At 38.8% G+C, this 19,180-nt stretch overlaps 1 protein-coding gene across 2 annotated transcripts in view; it reads left to right on the top strand.

Moving 5' to 3' along the window:
• Nucleotides 1–19,180, top strand: part of LOC113443601 (voltage-gated potassium channel KCNC1-like) — a 49,221-nt gene that overhangs the window by 14,062 nt on the left and 15,979 nt on the right. For both annotated transcript variants that reach the window (XM_026711943.2, XM_087917644.1), the window contains exons 2-3: nucleotides 1,332–2,265; nucleotides 13,104–13,298. In XM_026711943.2, coding sequence (XP_026567728.1) covers nucleotides 1,332–2,265; nucleotides 13,104–13,298 — 1,129 coding nt within the window. The remainder of the gene's footprint in view (nucleotides 1–1,331; nucleotides 2,266–13,103; nucleotides 13,299–19,180) is intronic.

The following is a 19,180-nucleotide window of genomic DNA, read 5'->3' as shown; positions in this document are numbered from 1 at the left end:
TAAAGATAAGACAAAAATGTTAAAAAAAAAAAGAGGATATTGGGCAATGGTCATACTATAGTTCCAAGAAAAGTTTTCTTCAAGGAAGACAAAATTGTCCATCCTTTCTCATGAGGCATACAGAGACAAGCCTGGCTACCTCTACAAGATGTTGTGATTCCCCTGGTCTCTGATGGCTTTAAATCAAATTATGCCCCCTAAATGCTTGTGGGAATTCCATGCTACATTAGTTGAAGGGTACCCTAATGAAGAAGGCTCCTTTAGAAGCTGGCCAAACATTCAATTGATGGCTATTAAACACGATGACCAGCTATTGCAAATTCAAGGAGGAGGCATTGTTTTGAGTGGAGATTTGACAAAACTCCGGGTCCAGTCAAATGGAAAGAAAACATTGGGAAACAGGCCCCACCAAGCAACCATGATCCAAAATAAAGGGCAGACACTAACTAGCTAGAACTGGTGTTGGAAAACCATCTGGATTTATTGGTAGATCTTTATAGACATGCAATAGATCAGTAAGAGTTTTTGACTCTTAGGACAGCAACAAGAAAGCATAAGTATGCAACATACATACACAAACATGGTTAGCACTCCAATCCATAATAAATCAGATGCAGATCAATCCGTTTAATAGGTTGTAGAGTGTAATGAATGGAGTACAATAAGCAGATAAGCCACCATCTCAAGATACTACTTAAAATAGAATAGACCTCTGTAACGTAGGGGTTGATATACAATAATAGAGAAACGATAGAAAATAATAATAATTACTCATCACTATGTCATTTGGTGTGTTTTTTTTTTCTCCCAAAGGTTATTAGACTTGACAGATACTGTATATTAAGATGGCAGAAATGACTGCAGGGGATAGGATACCATTTTTAAATGCAGATCCCTCCATTTGCTTAAAAAAAACAAAACCTTTTTACATAAGAAGAAAACTAGGCTAACACATCAGTATCTAATCTAATTGTCTAGCAGTATGAGGTTTGGTGTTTTTTTTTTTAAGTGGGCCACATTTTAAAAAATGAAATATGTCTTTTCCTCTTATCCCATACCTCAGTTTTCCCTCACTAACATTGAAATAAGTGGGGTATTTGTTGTCTCTTGGGTTATACTTAACAGCTATTTATTGAGGAGAGGGCAGTGATTGGGAAGGGACTAATTTTTGTAGGGTAGATTGTTCCTTTTCTGGAAGTTTCTTCTTTTATAATTATGAGTTAGCACTAATGTTTTCCTTCCCTATCCTTTCCTGTTTAACATCCTCACCTCCCTGCTATTCCTCTTTGTCTGCTTCTTCCCTGTACATTTGTCCTTCTGCATCTCTCCAGTATGTGGCCTTTGCCTCCCTCTTCTTCATCCTCATCTCCATCACCACTTTCTGCTTAGAGACCCATGAGACTTTCAACCACTTCAAAAACAAGACAGAAATCATAAAGACGGGGAACAGTACCAGCATAAAGGTGGACTATGAAATGGAAACAGAACCCTTCCTCACCTACGTGGAAGGGATGTGCGTCATCTGGTTCACCTTTGAGTTCCTCATCCGGGTCATCTTTTGCCCAGACAAAATGGAATTCATCAAGAGCACCCTCAACATCATTGACTTTGTGGCCATCCTGCCCTTCTACCTGGAAGTGGGTCTCAGTGGCCTCTCATCCAAAGCAGCCAAGGATGTGTTGGGCTTCCTGAGGGTGGTAAGATTTGTCCGGATCCTAAGGATCTTCAAGCTGACCCGGCATTTCGTAGGACTGAGAGTCCTAGGTCACACACTGAGGGCCAGCACCAATGAGTTCTTGCTCCTTATCATCTTCTTGGCCCTAGGGGTCTTGATCTTTGCCACCATGATCTATTATGCTGAAAGGATCGGTGCTGACCCAGATGACATAACGGGCAGCAAGCACACCGTCTTCAAGAACATCCCCATTGGGTTTTGGTGGGCTGTAGTGACCATGACGACTTTGGGCTATGGTGACATGTATCCTGAGACTTGGTCAGGCATGTTGGTGGGAGCACTGTGTGCCTTGGCTGGTGTGTTGACCATTGCCATGCCTGTACCAGTCATCGTCAACAACTTCGGCATGTATTATTCGCTGGCTATGGCCAAGCAGAAACTACCAAAGAAAAAGAACAAGCACATCCCACGGGCCCCCCAACCTGGCTCACCCAACTACTGCAAACCGGACATGCAGTCCCCACATCGCAGCAACCAGGGTGACTCATGCCCCTTGGCTCAAGAGGAGATAATCGAGATTAATCGGGCAGGTAAGGGGCAGACAGAATGGCAGAAATAGTTAAAAATTACATCTGTATGAGTCAGATCTATATACTCTTTGTGATTTTCAAATATTTTGGTATCTAACAATTCTCTTCCTGCTAAGAAATTAATACTATAGGGAAGGAGGCACAGGTAGTCCTCAGCTCACAACCACAATTGTGACCAGGATTTCCGTGGCCAAGCAAAGTGGTTTATAAATGAGTCGTGTCCAATTTTACAACCTTCTTTGCCTACAAATCACTGTAGTTAAGTGAATCAGCAGTTGTTAAGCAAATTCAGTCCTGTACCCCCTTGACTTTGTTTGTCAGAAGCTGGCTGGGAAAGTCACAATTTGCAATCACATGATCCCAAGAAGTTGCAACCATTGAAAATATATGTCAGTTACCAAACTCTTGAATTTTGATCATTTGACTACGGGGAAGCTGCAATGGTTGTAAGTGTGAGGATCTTTTTTTTCTGAATCGTAAGCTCAAATAGTTGTTAAATGAATGGTGTTAAGTTGAGGACTACCTGTGCACAGAGCCAGGTAGATTGCGGATTCCTGAGAATCTTAAAGAAACGTGTTTTTGGTTCATGTGGGCTTTTAAAATGTTGAATTTCACTTTTGTACCTCTTGGAAACAGTGGAGCACATCCAAGAATTATTCCTGTTTCCAGCCTTTCTCAAGCTGGCTGGAGGTGAAGAGAGTTGCAGTTCAACAGTGTCTGAGATACCAAGATTGCCCACAGGTGCATATGCTAGTTTGGGGCTATGTATCACAAGAAAGGTTAATAGGGAAAGTTTTCCAGGTGAGTTTACCATTAGCACTGATCCTTCTTATTGAAAACATCTTGGTAAATGTGTGATAAAATTTAAAGTCAAAAATCAACTACCACGTGCTTGCAAGGACCACAATTTTCATCCTCAGAAAGTTATTGTGAAATCCCTCAAATTACATTAGTTTTTTTTTTCTAATGGCTGAAAATTTGTGAGATTATAAAAATTTGGCACGATTTAAGTATGATTTGCCTAAGAATGCTACACTCATAAAATCATGTATGAGAGTGCCAAAAGAACTTACAGCTTTGTATCACTATTTCTAAAATAACTGGATTTTTAAAAGAAACACTCAAAGATAATGCTGCTTTCTTCCAAACAAAGATGGTGTTATTCAATCAGCTTCGGAATGGAGTTATATAATGCATTAGGTTGCTAATCATAAAAATGAAACAATAATTAAGAGCAAAAAGATAATGTCCTATGTATATGAGCACATATATTATAAGCTCCTATTTGTATCTCAAGTGCAAAAGTTGAAAATGCAGTCTGCATAGAGTTTCTTCTGAGAGAAACTGTTTAATTTTTTAAAAGCAAATTATTAGCCTTTACTCATCATTAAGTGAATCCATGCCTCTTCCAGATTTGCTAAAATTCACCAACCTAGGCAATAGTGACTGATGTTGAAAGCTGTTGTTTTAATTCAGAAACATCTGGAGACCATATCTATTTAAGATCATGAAGTATGCATAGGTGGAAAGATCTTGCCGAATAAAAGAGACACAGAATAAAATTTTCCATGACCGAAGGATGAATTTTTAGTTCTTTAGTTCACCTTGCTTCCAAGGACAATTCCTTTATCCTTTCTACTCTTGACAGCATTTTCAAATAGTGACATAAATGCCCTCAGAATTCTATTTCTCATTCTACTCTTGCACATATATTTCTTTGTAGCAAAGAAAGCAACCAACTACCAGCCACTTGAGCAGGTCCTATGGACTGCAAACGATGGAAGGAAACCCTCTAACCCTCATGTACCCTTGAGGAAGTTGGGAAATATGAAAAATAAGGGGCCAGACAAGTTGGGATCTACTGGCAATGGAAAGCTACTTGACCTGCAGCACTTCAAAATACTTCCAAACTATTCATCCCAGTAATCTTTTGGAGTATCTGCTGTGAGAAGATCTCCATGAGCCACAACAATATGCAGCTAAAGAAAATTGACTGCAATATTGGATTGGTGCAGCCCTTATATATGGAAGTAATTTTGCCTTTTTCAAGGCATTAAAGAGGAACCATTTCTAGCTTCTGTTTTTCTGTTAATCATAATTGTTTTTACAGGAAATTAAAGATGGATTCTTATTCAATAAGTAATATTCAATAAGTAATATGAGACCTCATAATCTGTGTTAAATCTAGCCCAGTTATTAATCATTGACATAGAAGTTAGTTGTAACACCAAATATTTTACAACTGGTTCATAAAATGGAACTCTTTTACTCCTGTTTTGCAGGACACTGTTTTAGGCATACCAGCCTGACTGTGACTTACTTGGAGGATTGCAATAGTGGCGAATAGCTGTAGCTCAGATGTAGGATAAGGGTGGGGGCTCATTCTCTGAACTTGTGGGTTGGTTTCTGAATGGTTCATTACCAGGCTAGGTAACATTTTCAGCAGAGTTTAGGGGTTGTTGGTGTTATTCTGTTTATAAGGGCTTCAGGTGTGGCTGTGTCAAGCGAGGGTCTTGTGATGGGGCAGTTCTGATGACTCACAGCTGACCCTTCACAAGACCCTCACTTGACCCAGCCACATCTGAAGCCCTTATAAACAGAAGAACACTGACATCCCCTAAACTTTGCTGAAGATGTTACCTAGCTCGGTAACAAAACATTTGGAAAACAACTCACAAGCTTGGATAACCCTTACTTGGAGGACAGCAGAGACAAGAGAGTGCCAAGGCCAATTTTTGATCCTTTCCTCAAAATCCAAATGTTTAGCTTTAAAACTCACCCATTACTTTCCCATGGTAGACAGGAGTTCTCCCAAATGCAAAACAATAGATTTCTTTACTCATTAGCTATGAGGCAAATACTGGAAATATGAAGCATTTTGAAGCGAAAAACTTCTTGAAACCAAAACATATTGAGCACCAAAGCCCTCTTCACGGATTATACAAGAGCTGGCTGTTTTCCATACTGACATACTTAATGGCACTAAAATATATTATCTTGAGCAGCATTTCTCAACCTTGGCAACATTAAAATAGGTGGACTTCAACTCCCAGAATTCTCCAGTTGAAATCCACCCAATTTAAAGTTGCCATAGTTAAGAAACAGTGGTCTTGAGGCTCCTTTCTTATCTTTATTATTAACACCTCATGGTCGTATAATAAAGTCCACAAATTACATCTTATCTCTTCAGAAAAAAAGGGGGGGGGGCGCGGAATGATTAAGACTGTATTTGGATTAGAAAGGTTTCCTAGACTGATAACTTTAATACATTCCACAGATTTTATCCTATCATCCCAGTGAAAAAGAAGGGACAGTGAAGATATTTGAATTAGAAATGCTTCCTAGATTTATTTATTTAATAGAATTTGGATTGGAGGGATAGCTATATTAAGGTTGACCAAAGACAGGTCTGACCTATTATTTGATGCATCATGCATAGGCCATGTCAACCCCAGTTCCACAAAGGGGATAAACGTGATACATCATGTGATGGCAATGTGATGCTGAGAGTTTGACACCCATGTGATAGAATAAGGCAAACAGGTAGACAGCACATACTGGGGAACAGCAATGGCATTTAAGGCTACAGCTGTTCCCTTCTGTTGCAAGACAAATGCATTGGCTCAGGATCTTGGCCTGCATCCCAGGTGATAGGAGTGAAGTAATGCTCAACCAGCAATTCACTCAATTCCTGTAGGTGAAATATCAGAATGGATTCCAAATGGGTGGGGTTCAAAATTTTTAACAACTGGTTCTGTGGGTGTGGCTTAGGTGGTGGGCGTGACTTGGTAGTCATGTGACTGGGTGCACATGGCTTGGTGGTCATGTTATTGGCTGGGTGTAGCCAACAAAATATCACTCACATCGAGGCACACATCTCCTCACCTGGCCTCTCATGACTGTGGGGATGCTGCAATAGTCATAAGTGTGAAAAATGGTCATAAGTCACTTTTTTCAGAGCCATTGGAACTTTGAATGGTCACTCCACACAAGCAAAGTTCCAGCAAAGGAGGGGGAAAAAAACTCCAGAGAAGCTCCAGAGACAGGAAGTCTAGTCCTGCCAAGAATGCAATAAGGGTTAATGGAGAGGCAGTTTCTGTAAGCAACACCAGAATGTTTCCTTCCTGCCTTCCTTACAGGATTAGGCCAGTAATTTCTTCTAACAACCGGTTCTCCGAACTGCTTGGAATGTTGACAACCAGTTGTAGCGAATAAGTGCGAACTGGTAGAATCCCAACCCTGATTCCAAACTGTCTTGGGCCAAGCTTGTCAAAAGCCCTAAGGCAGCTAAAAAAGACTTTCTCCTATTAAAAAAAATATTTGGGCTGCAGTAGACCAAAATTAATGCTAATATAGGAAGGTAATAAAAATTGGGCAAAAAAAATCATCTTTGGCATTATTGTCTCAAGGGTGGTTTTTTCACAGGAAAAAATGACAATAAAATTTATCTTTTTCAAAAGGCAACTAGACTATCTTTGTTTTGCTTGAAGACATTTTGCACTTTCATTCAGAAGTGAAGAAGCTCCTTGGTGGAGAAGTGAAACATTTTCAAGGAAAAACAAAGAAAGTCCAGTTGCCTTTTGAAAAAGCAGCTTTGGGACAACCCTGACCTGGATGACTGAGAATCTCCATAGACCTTTGGCATTATTAGGTCTGGGTTCACTTTGTAATAGATGAATTTGGGTCTTCTCACTTTGGCAGAGACTATGTAAGAGAAGGTGCATTATGAAAACCTTCTTAACTGATAGCCTCTGTCCATTAGTAGCATGATAACCAAACCCAGGTCTTTAAAGTGGTGTTGTATTCTTAAGACATTTATGGATTTGCTTGGTAGGGTGTCCTTCTCTCCAGCCATGTTCTCTCTTTATATTTTGAACTGCTGACTCTTGGAGGTGGCATAAAAACTACTGCTGCATAAAAAAAAGACCTACGTGTTGTTCTAGAAAACAGTTTAGGTTATCCCATCTTGGCTATGGGTTTGGAAGGATTTGTCCTTCCAAAATGACTCATACTTAAAAATCAAAGAACCTGTTTTGGCAATTCAAGCTATTTTTGATTGAGAATAATTATTCTTTTTCTTCCGTGGAGAAAAGGGGATGATATTGGCAATTATAGATGACTTAGATTCATGGGAATATTTTAGCTACAATGGAATCATTAGTGATAGAGCTAAAATATATCAAGAATGGTTGCAGGAATTGGGTATGTCTAATTTAATGAAAAGAAGGACAAGGGAGTAACATGATAGCCTTGTTCTGACATCTAAGGGGCTGCTGCAAAAGAGGGAATCAAGCTATTCTCCAAAGCACCTGAGGGCAGGCCAAGAAGCCATGGGTGGAAACTAATCAAGGAGAGAAGCAACCTAGAACTAAGGAGAAATTTTCTGACAGGGAGAACAATTAATCAGTGGAACAACCTGCCTCCAGAAGTTGTAGAGGCTTCAACACTAGAGATTTTTAAGAAGAGATTGGACAATTATTTGTCTGAAGTGGTACAGGATTTCTTGCCTGAGCAGAAGATGAAACCAGAAGACCTCCAAGGTCTCTTCCAACTCTGTTGTTCTGATTTGTTGAGAAAGGTATTGAGTTTAAATGGAAAAGCGTTTGCCAAAACATGCAGTGCTTCTTAATGCCTCTTCTTTCCTTTCAGTAGATAAAAAAGATTGCTGATCTGAGAAAGTCAAGAGAATGCATCTTGCCTACAATCTTGTCTTGGGAAAGAATATCCCAAATAACCAGCATGTTCAAGGTTGGACCAGTATGTTATGGGCTAGCAAGAACAGAAAATTTACTAATAAAACCCCAGAAGGGAAGTATAATGCACATCCTTAGTAAACACTGAGAATTGAAACAGTGTTTCTCAACCTTGACTGCTTGAAGATGTTAGACTTCATCTCCCAGAATTCCACGGACAGCAATTCTGAGAACTGAAGTCCACACATCTTCAAGTCACTAAGGTTGAGAAACACTGATATGATGGTTTGGGTTCCATAACAACAGGAGAGGAAAAGATCAAGAGGTAACCAATTCACTTTATTTCTTAGATTTATATCCTACCTTAAATAGGAGCTGCACAGTACTCCTCTCCTACTTTTCCCCAAATAACAACAATAATTCTGTTGTACTTGGGTTGGCAGTGACTGACCCGAAGTTATCCAGTGAGCTTCTGTAGTTGAAGATGGATTTGAACATGGGTTTCCTCAGTGTCAATCCCTTAACCATTGTACCACTGTTTTTCAGCAATAGTTTGTTATTTGGAAAGAGGGTTAGTTATGGTGGATTAGGAAGGCCTTTTGAGTTCAAGATTAAAACAGGACTGCCTTAATAGAAAAAAATAGAAATAAAGAGGGATAATTCTTTCAAGCAGAGCAGCGTTGGGTAGACAGGAAACTTAATAGCTCTGGAACATTCCGGACCCAGAAGAAATTTGGTTTGCAGTGGAAGAGCAACCTGAAGCAAAGCAATCGCTACAACCACTGCGCATCCTTACCCACACATCCCTTTGGGATTCACTCATTAAACGGATCCTCAAGACAGACCACAAGGCAGAAGTGGCAGGAAGAGAAGACTATGTGATAAGAGGCCTGCAGTATCTGCAATCAGTTCCTAGCTTGCTTTCCATCTGCTCCAAGTCCTTTGGGCCAGGAAGCCCATTTGCAGCAAATACAGCAGAGAAGCAAGGATTCACTTAATTTAACAGGTTCTTGGCTATGCACTGCATAGCAGGGGAGGCCAAAGGGGATGTGGTTGCTGGAGCTATTGCTGTCAGGGCACGGCACAAACAGCATCTGACAACTGCAACCTCAGTCTTTATGCCCAGCTTAATTTTACCTTAGTCTCTTTTTTACTTCACTAACAGCCTTACATTTTCCACTTGAGTTGCCTGATAACCCAATGCTTTTCGGTTCCCATGGCAACAAGTTGCCTGCAACTCTTTCAACTCAATTTATGCTCTCATTTCAATATATGAAATGATTAATATCAGTGGTGGGATTACCTCAGAAGGCCTTTCCTTCAAGCATTATTTATTATTATTATGCACGCTAATTTTTGTGGATCAAAATTGATCAAAGATGTAGTAATCCGAGGGTCTTGCCTCCTTTGGTATTCTGAGGGGCAGCCATTAAATGTAGCAGAGTGCTTATATATGGGAATTTTTATTTTCTTCCTTTGGCAACAGATTTTCCTTGACTAGCCCTAACTTTGCATGTCAGGCTGCTATTCACAGGGACAGCAATAATCATAAAATTGGGCAATCTTGAGGTTGTGAATTAATGCAATCTATTTAATTATATTTGAAACAAAAAAAAAATTCACTCCAATTCTGTAAAGGAAAGTTATTCTAAATAAATACAGAACTGCCAGGACTTATTTTGGAAACATTACTATTTGGAATGGTCATTTAAAAAAAAAACAATCTATGAACATTTAGGGAATGAGTGCTTATTTGGAAGGATCTGAAAAGAAAGGGGGAATTAAAATGTAAAAAGAACTTGGAAAACAATAGTAAAATTGGTTCCAGAAGATATCAAAGATTTATTTAATGAGTTCCTTTGAGTCCATGTTGCCTATGGCTACTAGACAATTACCAGAGAGCTTTCTGCATCTCTCCACTACAGACCGGATTTGGCATCCCAGTTCTGGTAGCCTTAATACAGTCTTCTGTGAAACACAATAATCTGAATAGCAATGGGGATAGTAACTGAATACACACGTGGCTCTTTGAATGCAGTTAAAACATAATACCTATACAGTGGGGGCATAATTTGATCTATGAGTCTTTACAGACTCTACACATCAATTTAATAAATAAATGAACAAACAAATAAGTAAAACAATTGTACAGATGGCTTATAAATGATACTCAAATGGCAGCCATCTTTTCAAACTTCACCTTAGGGCTAGAATATCTTCATCAAAACATTTCACAAGGTTAGCAAATCCTCCTCACTCCAGCCCTCTCTCCCCCTCCCCCCCCAAAAAACAGATACAGTGTTTTATAGTACAATCCAATCCATTGTTTAAAGTTGCAAAGAGACCAAACCACTCTAGTTTGCCATGTATTAAAATTGATGATTATGCCATTGTGGTACCATACTTAAACCATTCTTCTATTTCAGATTGAATGGAATTGATTTCAAAGATATACAAAGAGTTGAATATGACCTGGATATCTTGCCGCTTTCCACATCTTGTTAAGGAGAGATTAATGTACATCTTGTTACAGAGAAAGATAATGTATTTTATTTTGGCTTAGTTACTGTTCAGTTGGGATAGCTTATTTAGCTTTGGGCACAAGTGCATAAGAAGGTTGTTGACAAGAAATTCTAAGAATAGCTATATAGATGCTAAAAGGGTCAGAAAGACAAATGTACGAGAAAAAGTTGAGAACAAGATATCTTTAGGGCTCCTTGCAGTTTTCAAACTGTTCCAGGGCCTTTTCTTTGGCATAAGGGAATTCCATGGAGATGTACAATATTTAGTCAGCTGACAAATCAATGCAGGCTGCAGAAAAATTTCTGGAGGGCAAGAACTATGAAATCAATTACTTTAGTTTGGAGGGAAAGCCGGGAGGAGAAGCATAGATGAGACAATTGTTCATGTAGGAAGAATGAAAAAGTTATTCATCCTATCTGCTAAAAGAGCAAGGAAAGATGTAATACGATTAAATTTAGGAATGACAGAGGTTTCATGTCAGTGTGGATGAAAGCGCAGAATACATACAATTGTTTATTGGGGCCCGAAAGCCTTCCAGAGATCTTTGCTCAAAGAAGCGTATCTCTTTCAGCACGGAGAGCTTGCCAGTGCTCAAGCATGTATTTTGTCACTGGGTAGATTGGAACTTTAGCTAGCGTTTCAGTTGCTATTTCAATTGTTGTGTGAAATGTGATTGCGTAAGGGTCATAGGCCATACCCCATTATGTCCATCAAAATCAGAGACTGTACCAATTGAACAAGGGCACGTCAGCTAGTTCCTAATTCTGTACGAAGCAGTGCCCTTCTACTTCAACAGTGTCTCAACATTTCAACAAATTTTACCCCCTTCCCTAAGAAAAATTGTTCTATCAACCTTGGATCTTTCTATAATAATTCCCTCACAAGATACAACATAATGATATATGACAAGTAACCTCTGATAGCCTCATCCATTCAAATGTCAAGTGATATTATCTGGTTAAAAATAAAACCACCAATAAATTCCTCCACAGGATTGTATGATCATACCTAAGGGCCTGATTATACATAGCTTATATTAAAGATCAGGACAAGATACGAAAATGCAGCTTAAAATAAATTTTCTATTTCACATTTTGATATTTCCTGAGGAAACCCAAAATCTCTTATATATATATGCTATGCAGCAAACTGCAGTGACACTATGTATGCGATGATGTCATCACACAAATGTGACTCACTTGAGTCATAATGTCTGGTTCAAGTACATAAGTCGCAGCATTTGTATAATGACATCATTATACATGTTTTATTTGCATCCTACCCATGGATACTTTTATTTGTACATTTTTAAAATTTGGTAGCCCTAACAATTTCAGGCAGATTGTTTTGTCTCTTTTGAAATTGATTAGTGAATTACACTAAAAATGCTCTTTTGGGCTTGCTTGTTTTCGGGGAACCTTCTCCAATACAGATTTTAATTGATTAGACAGCTGGACAGAAGTCTATCTGTCATAATTTCCACTACAGGATGTAACATTAGACTGTAGTTCCTGAGATAGATTCCTTAAAAACCTAATCATTATTTTAAAATAACTGTTAGAAGAGCTGTGACCTATTACATGATTGCTTCAGCAGTATTTGCTTATGAGATTCCTCTATGTTTTCAACAATTGCACTTTCTAAATATACCTGAAAATTTCTTAAAAATTCAGGGAAATATTCATGGATATATCTACCTTAAAGGTAGCCCGTGTTGAACCATTTAGCACAGTCAAACATCAGCACAGGAAATGTTTTATGACATTTTGTATGATGTCAGAAACTGCATTGTGATCATGCTTATGTCATAAACATTTTATAAAGTTGGTCAAATTTCTATTCCATGGGTGTCATGGGTACTGGTTTTGGGGATGCATGCTGTAAATTAACCCATTTGAGGTACTTTAGTTGAAAAGGCTTTGCACCAATTCTCCCAGTCACAGACACAAGAGTTTTAGTAGAATATGGATGGGAACCCATTCTCAACACAAATCCTATTGAAAGAAATGATAAATACTTTCATTTTAGTGTTCTTGAGCCACAGACTAGGTTGCAAAATGATGGCTAAATTGGTATTTAATGTACATCAACTGAACTGAGTACTGCCTAGGCCAAACTATAACAGCAAATCAATTAAACATAAAACTCCCCCTTTTTCTGTGAGTGAAATATAGGCAACATTAATTTTTGAACATAGGTTATGTTTGACCAAAATCTTCTGAAACTTGAATGTTAATTGCTTGTCACTTAGAATTATAAGGAATCATTTACATCTTGCTTCCCAGTAATATGTACTACCTTAAAAAGGTTTAAGGTATTTGGGCTAGGAGACTATTCACTGGAATTTTCACAAAGCAATCTGAGAAACAGTTTAAATTTTCCCCTAGATTTTCAAAACATATAATGTACTTTTAAAAACATAAGAAGAGCCAGAGTTCTCCTGAATTAGGTACCAAAAGCATTCATTTCCTCAAAGACTATCAGAAGCTTCTGAGACATTTGTAAAACACGAGCATCAAATTTGGTTTGAATTCCCTACTGGTTGATATTTAGATTTGGAAGGTATTTCAGTGATCTGCTCTACATTTTTTCTTTCCCTCCCCTTCCCCTTTTCCTTTACAGATTCTAAGCAAAACGGTGATGCAGCAAATGCAGCCCTGGCTAATGAAGACTGCCCCACAATTGATCAGGCCCTGTCGCCTGAGGAGAAGTCACCTGTGACACCTGGTGGCCGAGAGCGCTATAATCGTGACCGAGCCTGTTTCCTCCTCTCCACAGGTGATTTTGGGCAGTCACCTGATGGAAATATCCGAAAAGGTATGTATACGTACATCAACATCATTTTCCCCTGTCTATTTCTGCAAAGCTTGCATTCTGTCCTCTAAGCTTATATCCAAATACATTATTTTTCACCCTTATCACTAATACCACCATAACCTTTGTCTTAGTAAAATGTAGAGCTGCCACTTTTGGGGGATAAAGAAGACAGTTGCAAATATGTAACTGACCTAAATAACAGCCTGATCCTGAGATCAAAATGGACAGACAATGTCCTAGTAACTACCAAGATATCCATTTGTTCCATTCTAGTACCTTAATAATAGCATGCATTGTTTGCGGGACAGCATTATCTCGTATTACCTTTCCCAACCTGATGCTTCCAGATCTGTTGGACCATAATCCAGAATACCCATTGGCCAAGTTGATTGGGAATTCTGAGAGCTGTAGTCCAGTCTATCTAGATCAGCCTTTCCCAGATTGAGAAAACCTGCCACAATACCTCCTTCCAGAAGACAGTCCATGAACACAGCTGATTTTGAGCAGTTGAGATTTTGGAGAGAAGCTGGATTCTCCACCAACATCACCAGTCCATTCTTTTCAAAACTGTTACATTATGTGCACGCTTCCCCAGCTTCATTACCTCACCCACCCCCCACAAGAAAGTTATGTTTCCCTTATCAGCTTTTGCTTTTTCATCAGTATCCTCCACCCCACCATGTTTTCTCCCCGTAGCTATCATTCTGTCTCACAATATTTGGCTGCAGTTGCTCTTTCGTTGTTTCAGGTTGTTCTTTTAAGGGAGGTTGCACCAAATGACAACTAGTTATTTTACAGGGTTTTATTGGAAGGACGTGGAAGTGGCCATCAAGTGTTTCAAGTTATTTCCCATTCTCCAAATATGTATAAATAGAAAAAAAAAATGTAAAGCTTGGGATTAATTGACTTGCATCAAATTCCTGCAACATTTTCATCTGAAACATAGAAATAATAAGTCTCTAGTCAGAGATCTTATAAAGAAAGATTTTCCCCATTGTAAACCTTGGTCTAGTTTTAGACCATTATTTCTCAGCTTTGGCCACTTTAAGATGAATGGATTTCAACTCTCAGAATTCCCCAGACAGACTTAGCTGGTTGGGGAATTCTGGGAGTTGAAGTCCACCCATCTTAAAGTGGCCAAGTTTGAGAAACATTGTTTTAGACTATAAGCTTAATTGAAGACTACTGGCCTAACTGAAGAACTGCTAGCCTGAAGTTTCCCCAAATAATCATTATCAACCCTGAGGGATTGAGGGGAACATCCAAGGGCTTGATGTTGTTGATGCTGGGAAAGACTGAAGGCCAAAGGAGAAGGGGATGGAAGAGGATAAGATGGTTAGATAATGTCATCCGTGCATGCAATGAACATGAATCTGGGCACACTCCAGGAGGCAGTGTGGAGAACAGGGGAAACGGGCATGCTATGGTCCATGGGGCCACAAAAAGTTGGATACAACTAGAGACTGAACAACAACAACAAAAATATTAAATCATTACCATATAATAAATGGGGGTGGTGGTGTTCAAATGAAGAATCTGAGGTTAAGATGGAATTTGGCAACTCCTGTATTAGCCAACCATAGCTGACCGTTGTGTAAACCAAATAAATTTTCATATAAAAGAGAATCATATTCTTTCTACTCAGCTTGCTTGCAGGTAATCCTCGACTTATAACTAATTGTTTAATGGATGCTCAGTATTAAAACCACACTGAAAAAATGACTTATGACCGGTTCTCACACTGATGACCATTTCAGTATCTCATAGTCACATAATCATTGGCAATCAAAGTGTATTTAGAATGGTTGTAGTGTCCTGAGCTCCTGGGATTGTCATTTGCAACTTTTGTAGGGAGCTTCTGACAAGCAGTCAATGGGTAAGCTAGATAATGACTGCATGATTCACTTAACAACTATAGCAAAAAAGGTTGTAAAATGTGGCATACAATACCTAGCAACTGCCTTGCTTAGCAATATAAATTTTGGGCTCAATTGTGAGTGTAAATTGAGGACTACCTGTATCCTGCCTCTTTCCTGTTCAAAAACTCTGCAGACTCCAACTCTCTTGAGTTCAATAGGGATGGGTCACAAATTCAGCACTGATATAATTGGATAGGAAATTGCTACCAATACCCATACAATGCTCCTTTCGCAGTTTCTCCATCTCTGTTTCCTTCAAAGAGTTTTCCTGTCAAATCCACTATTGGATTTTAGACACAGGTAAGTCTCAGGAGACATGTGTCAGGAGAGTCCAGGCTGCTAATTTACAATCAGGAAGCTGCATAATTAGTGCTTATCCAGGAACTGTGTATCATGCTGGACAAGCAACTTGGATCTTTACAACAAGAAGGCTAAAAACCAAGATCTTGCATCTTTTAGGATTAGGGCTACAATATCCTGCTTGCAAAACTCTGGCTGGATAAACATTACATGGCAAGAAATTCTAAATCTATGGCTGCCATCTAGGCATCATCCAAAGTTTTACAGCTTAGATACAGTCTCTGCAGTACAGGAAGTCCTTGAATTGCTGTTGCTCAGCAAGGTGTAAAGTGAGTCATGCCTGAGTTTGCAACCTTTCTTGCCATAGATGTTAAATGAATGATGCAGTTGTTAAATCCGGCTTCCCCCATTGACTTTGCTTGTCAAAACTGGCTGAGGTGGTCACAAATGGCAATCATATGAGCCAGGGACACTGTAACTACCATAAATACATGCCAGCTGCCCATCACCCAAATTTGGATCACAAGACTATGGGAATATTGCAATGCTTGTAAATGTAGTTATAAGTCACTTTTTTTAGTGCTGTTGCAACTTTGAATAGTTGCTAAACCAATGAACAAGGAAAATGACTATGGAGCTTCTCAGTCATCCAGGTCATGGTTGTCCCAGAAGTGCTTTTTCAAGAGGCAACTAGACTTTCTTGTTTTTCTTTGAAGATGTTTCGCTTCTCATCCAAAAAGCTCATCCTGAGCTGAAGAAGCTTCTTGGAATAGTAGCGAGACATCTTGAAAGAAAAATTACTTGCCTCTTGAAAAGCACCTTTGGGACAATGGACAAGGACTACATGTATTCAAGATCCAAATCAGTGTTTATGGATAAATCAGCAATTTTTTTTCATAATCTTTATTAATTCTATTATTCTATTCAAACATTCTCAGAGTCCACACTGCTTTTTTTTTAAATCACTCATGCTAACTGCATGACCAAATAAATGGTTAAGAAGATATTAGGTTGTTGCTGTTGTTAACTCTGGATATAGTGATAATTAACTTTAGACTATCAATGATATCTGAAATTAATATTGCTAGAAATGACATTGGTCATTTTTATGGAACTGCCTTGATTCTTTGCAGTCCTTCATTCTACATTAGGTGAGACCTGACCCTAATTGTGTTCATCTCTCTGTGTGAAAAAGAATAAGAGATTGTGATCCCTCTATCCAGGAGTCATCTTCAGCATGTTTGTGTGCTATGTAAGTTCTGATCTAGCATCTGTCAGAAACTGATCTTAGCAGCAGGCAAACTTTCAAACAGAGACAAGGTTGCCCCTGTCACAGCAGGCAAACAGGAGGTGACAACAGATGAAAACTGATGATGACTTTAATTCCACCAAGGAAGCAAGAGCTTTCATGGTATTGCACAGTAGTGAAGATCAGCAAGCCATGGGCAAGGAAGAAGCACAGAAGTGAAACAATCATCACAAAGTCCAAATTCTGACAATTGCCTTTCTGTGCCAGAGACATAGTCATTCAACCCCAGATTAAGTAGATTACAAAATATTTTCATTGACCTTATTAAGGGTAAGCAGGATTTTTAAGTTCATCGAGTGGAATGAAGGCATCCTCCAGATAAAGGAAGAAGACAGGGTAAATCAAATCAGTTTTCAATCAACTCAGTTAAAACAGAGATAAAAGTTCTGAAGGCAAAAAAACGATTCCCTTTTATTTTAGGTGGGATGTGCATATCCAGTGCAGGATCCAGACAGTATCTTCTTCCTGAAGGAATGTAGTCTAATACTCAAACCAATATTGATGAGTAAATCCAACCACTGTATTCTATGAGCCCAACATCCAGCTAAAAAGGAGTATTGGAAATGCTTTAACATTTAACAGAATAACAGAGTTGGACCCTGGAGATTTCCTAGTTCAACCACCTGCTTAGGCAGGGAACCTTTTTACACCACTTCAGACAAATGATCCATTGGAGCATTGACAGCTTCTGGAGGCAAGTTGTTCACTGATTAACTATTAACTATCCAGAAATTTCTCCTTAATTCTAAGTTACTTCTCTCCTTGATTAGTTTCCATCCATTGCTTCTTGTCCGAGATTCTCGTGCTTTGGAGAATAATTACTCCCTCTTCTTTCTGGCAGCCCCTGAGATATTGGAACACTGCTATCATGAACTTTCTTCATCAGACTAGACATACCCAGTTCCCGTAACCTTTCTTCATACGTTTTAGTCTCCAGTCCCCTAATCATCTTTGTTGCTCTTCTCTGTACTCTTTCCAGAGTCTCAACATCTTTTTTACATCATGGCAACCAAAACTAGATGCAGTATTCCAAGTGTAGCTTTCCAAGGCATTATGAAGTGGTATTAACACTTCATGTGATCTTGATTCTTTCCCTCTGTTTATGCAGCCTAGAACTGTGTTGGCTTTTTTGGCAGTTGCAGCACACTGCTGGCTCTTATTTAAGTGATTGTCCACTAGGACTCCAAGATCCTTCTCACAGTTACTACTATTGATCAAGGTACCACATATACTGTTCCTGTGCATTTTGTTTTTCTTGCCTAAATGTAGAACCTTATTTTTTTCATCATTGAATTTCATTTTGTTAGGTAGCACCCAATGTTCAAGTCCGTCAAGATCCTTCTGTATCTTAAGCCTATCTTCTGGAGTGTTGGCTATTCCTGTTAGCTTGGTGTCATCTGCAGATCTGATGAGTTCCCCATCTATCCCCTTGTCCAAATCATTGATAAAGTTGTTGAAGAGAACTGGGCCTAAAACAGAGCCTTGAGGTACCTCACTGTATACTTCCCTCTGTGTAGATGCAGTTCCATCGAGGACTACATGTTGAGTGCGGTTAATCAGCCAGTTATGAATCCATCTGGTGGAGATGCTGTCTAACCCACATTTTTCTATTTTATCAAATAGTAGGTTATGGTCTACTTTATCAAACGCCTTACTGAAGTCCAAGTAAATTATATTGACAATATTCCTCTGGTCCGTTGATTTTGTCACTTTGCCAAAGAATGCAATAAGATTAGTCTGGCATAATCTCTGCCTATCTATCAACTGTATTTATTTATCTCTCTGTCTGTGTTGATCACTTTCTACCTATCTATCTATCATCTATCTACTGTATTGATTTCTCTTTCTATCTCTCTATCTACTACATTTATCTCTATCTTCCTGTCTCTATCACGATCTATCACCCATACTCCTTTTTAGTTGGAAGTTGGACACATATAATGCACTGGTTGGATATGTGCTTTAATACCGATTTGTCCATAGCAAATTTGCCATCCTGTTGAAAAAAAGTCTGGATAAGAATGAAAAAAGTAATGCAGTTATTGAAATACCATTCAGTACCAAAGGATAGACCTCAATTCATGACAAAACAGCTTTAAGACCGAAGTCTGTTCAGTATACACTATGGACAGATTGCCTGTTTGAATACCTTTTAAGCCCACATATTGCTAGTGAAGAAGAAACAAAAGGATCTTTCAATTTATCAGAGTTTTTTATGCAGCCATGGTGGTTTACTTGAGAGCTGTTATTTTCTTCTTCATTGGTATTGTGGTAGTCTGGACTCACTTTTCAAAATTTCTCAAGCTTCTTGAGTTGTTTTCATTTTGAGGATACTCATCCATGGAATCCTTCCC

The sequence above is a fragment of the Pseudonaja textilis genome, chromosome Z, assembly GCF_049901715.1.
Source record: "Pseudonaja textilis isolate UNSWEBS1 chromosome Z, rPseTex1.2, whole genome shotgun sequence".
Taxonomy (NCBI): domain Eukaryota; kingdom Metazoa; phylum Chordata; class Lepidosauria; order Squamata; family Elapidae; genus Pseudonaja; species Pseudonaja textilis.
The sequence above is the reverse complement of the archived record's forward strand: the minus strand, read 5'-3'. Positions and strand labels throughout refer to the sequence as shown.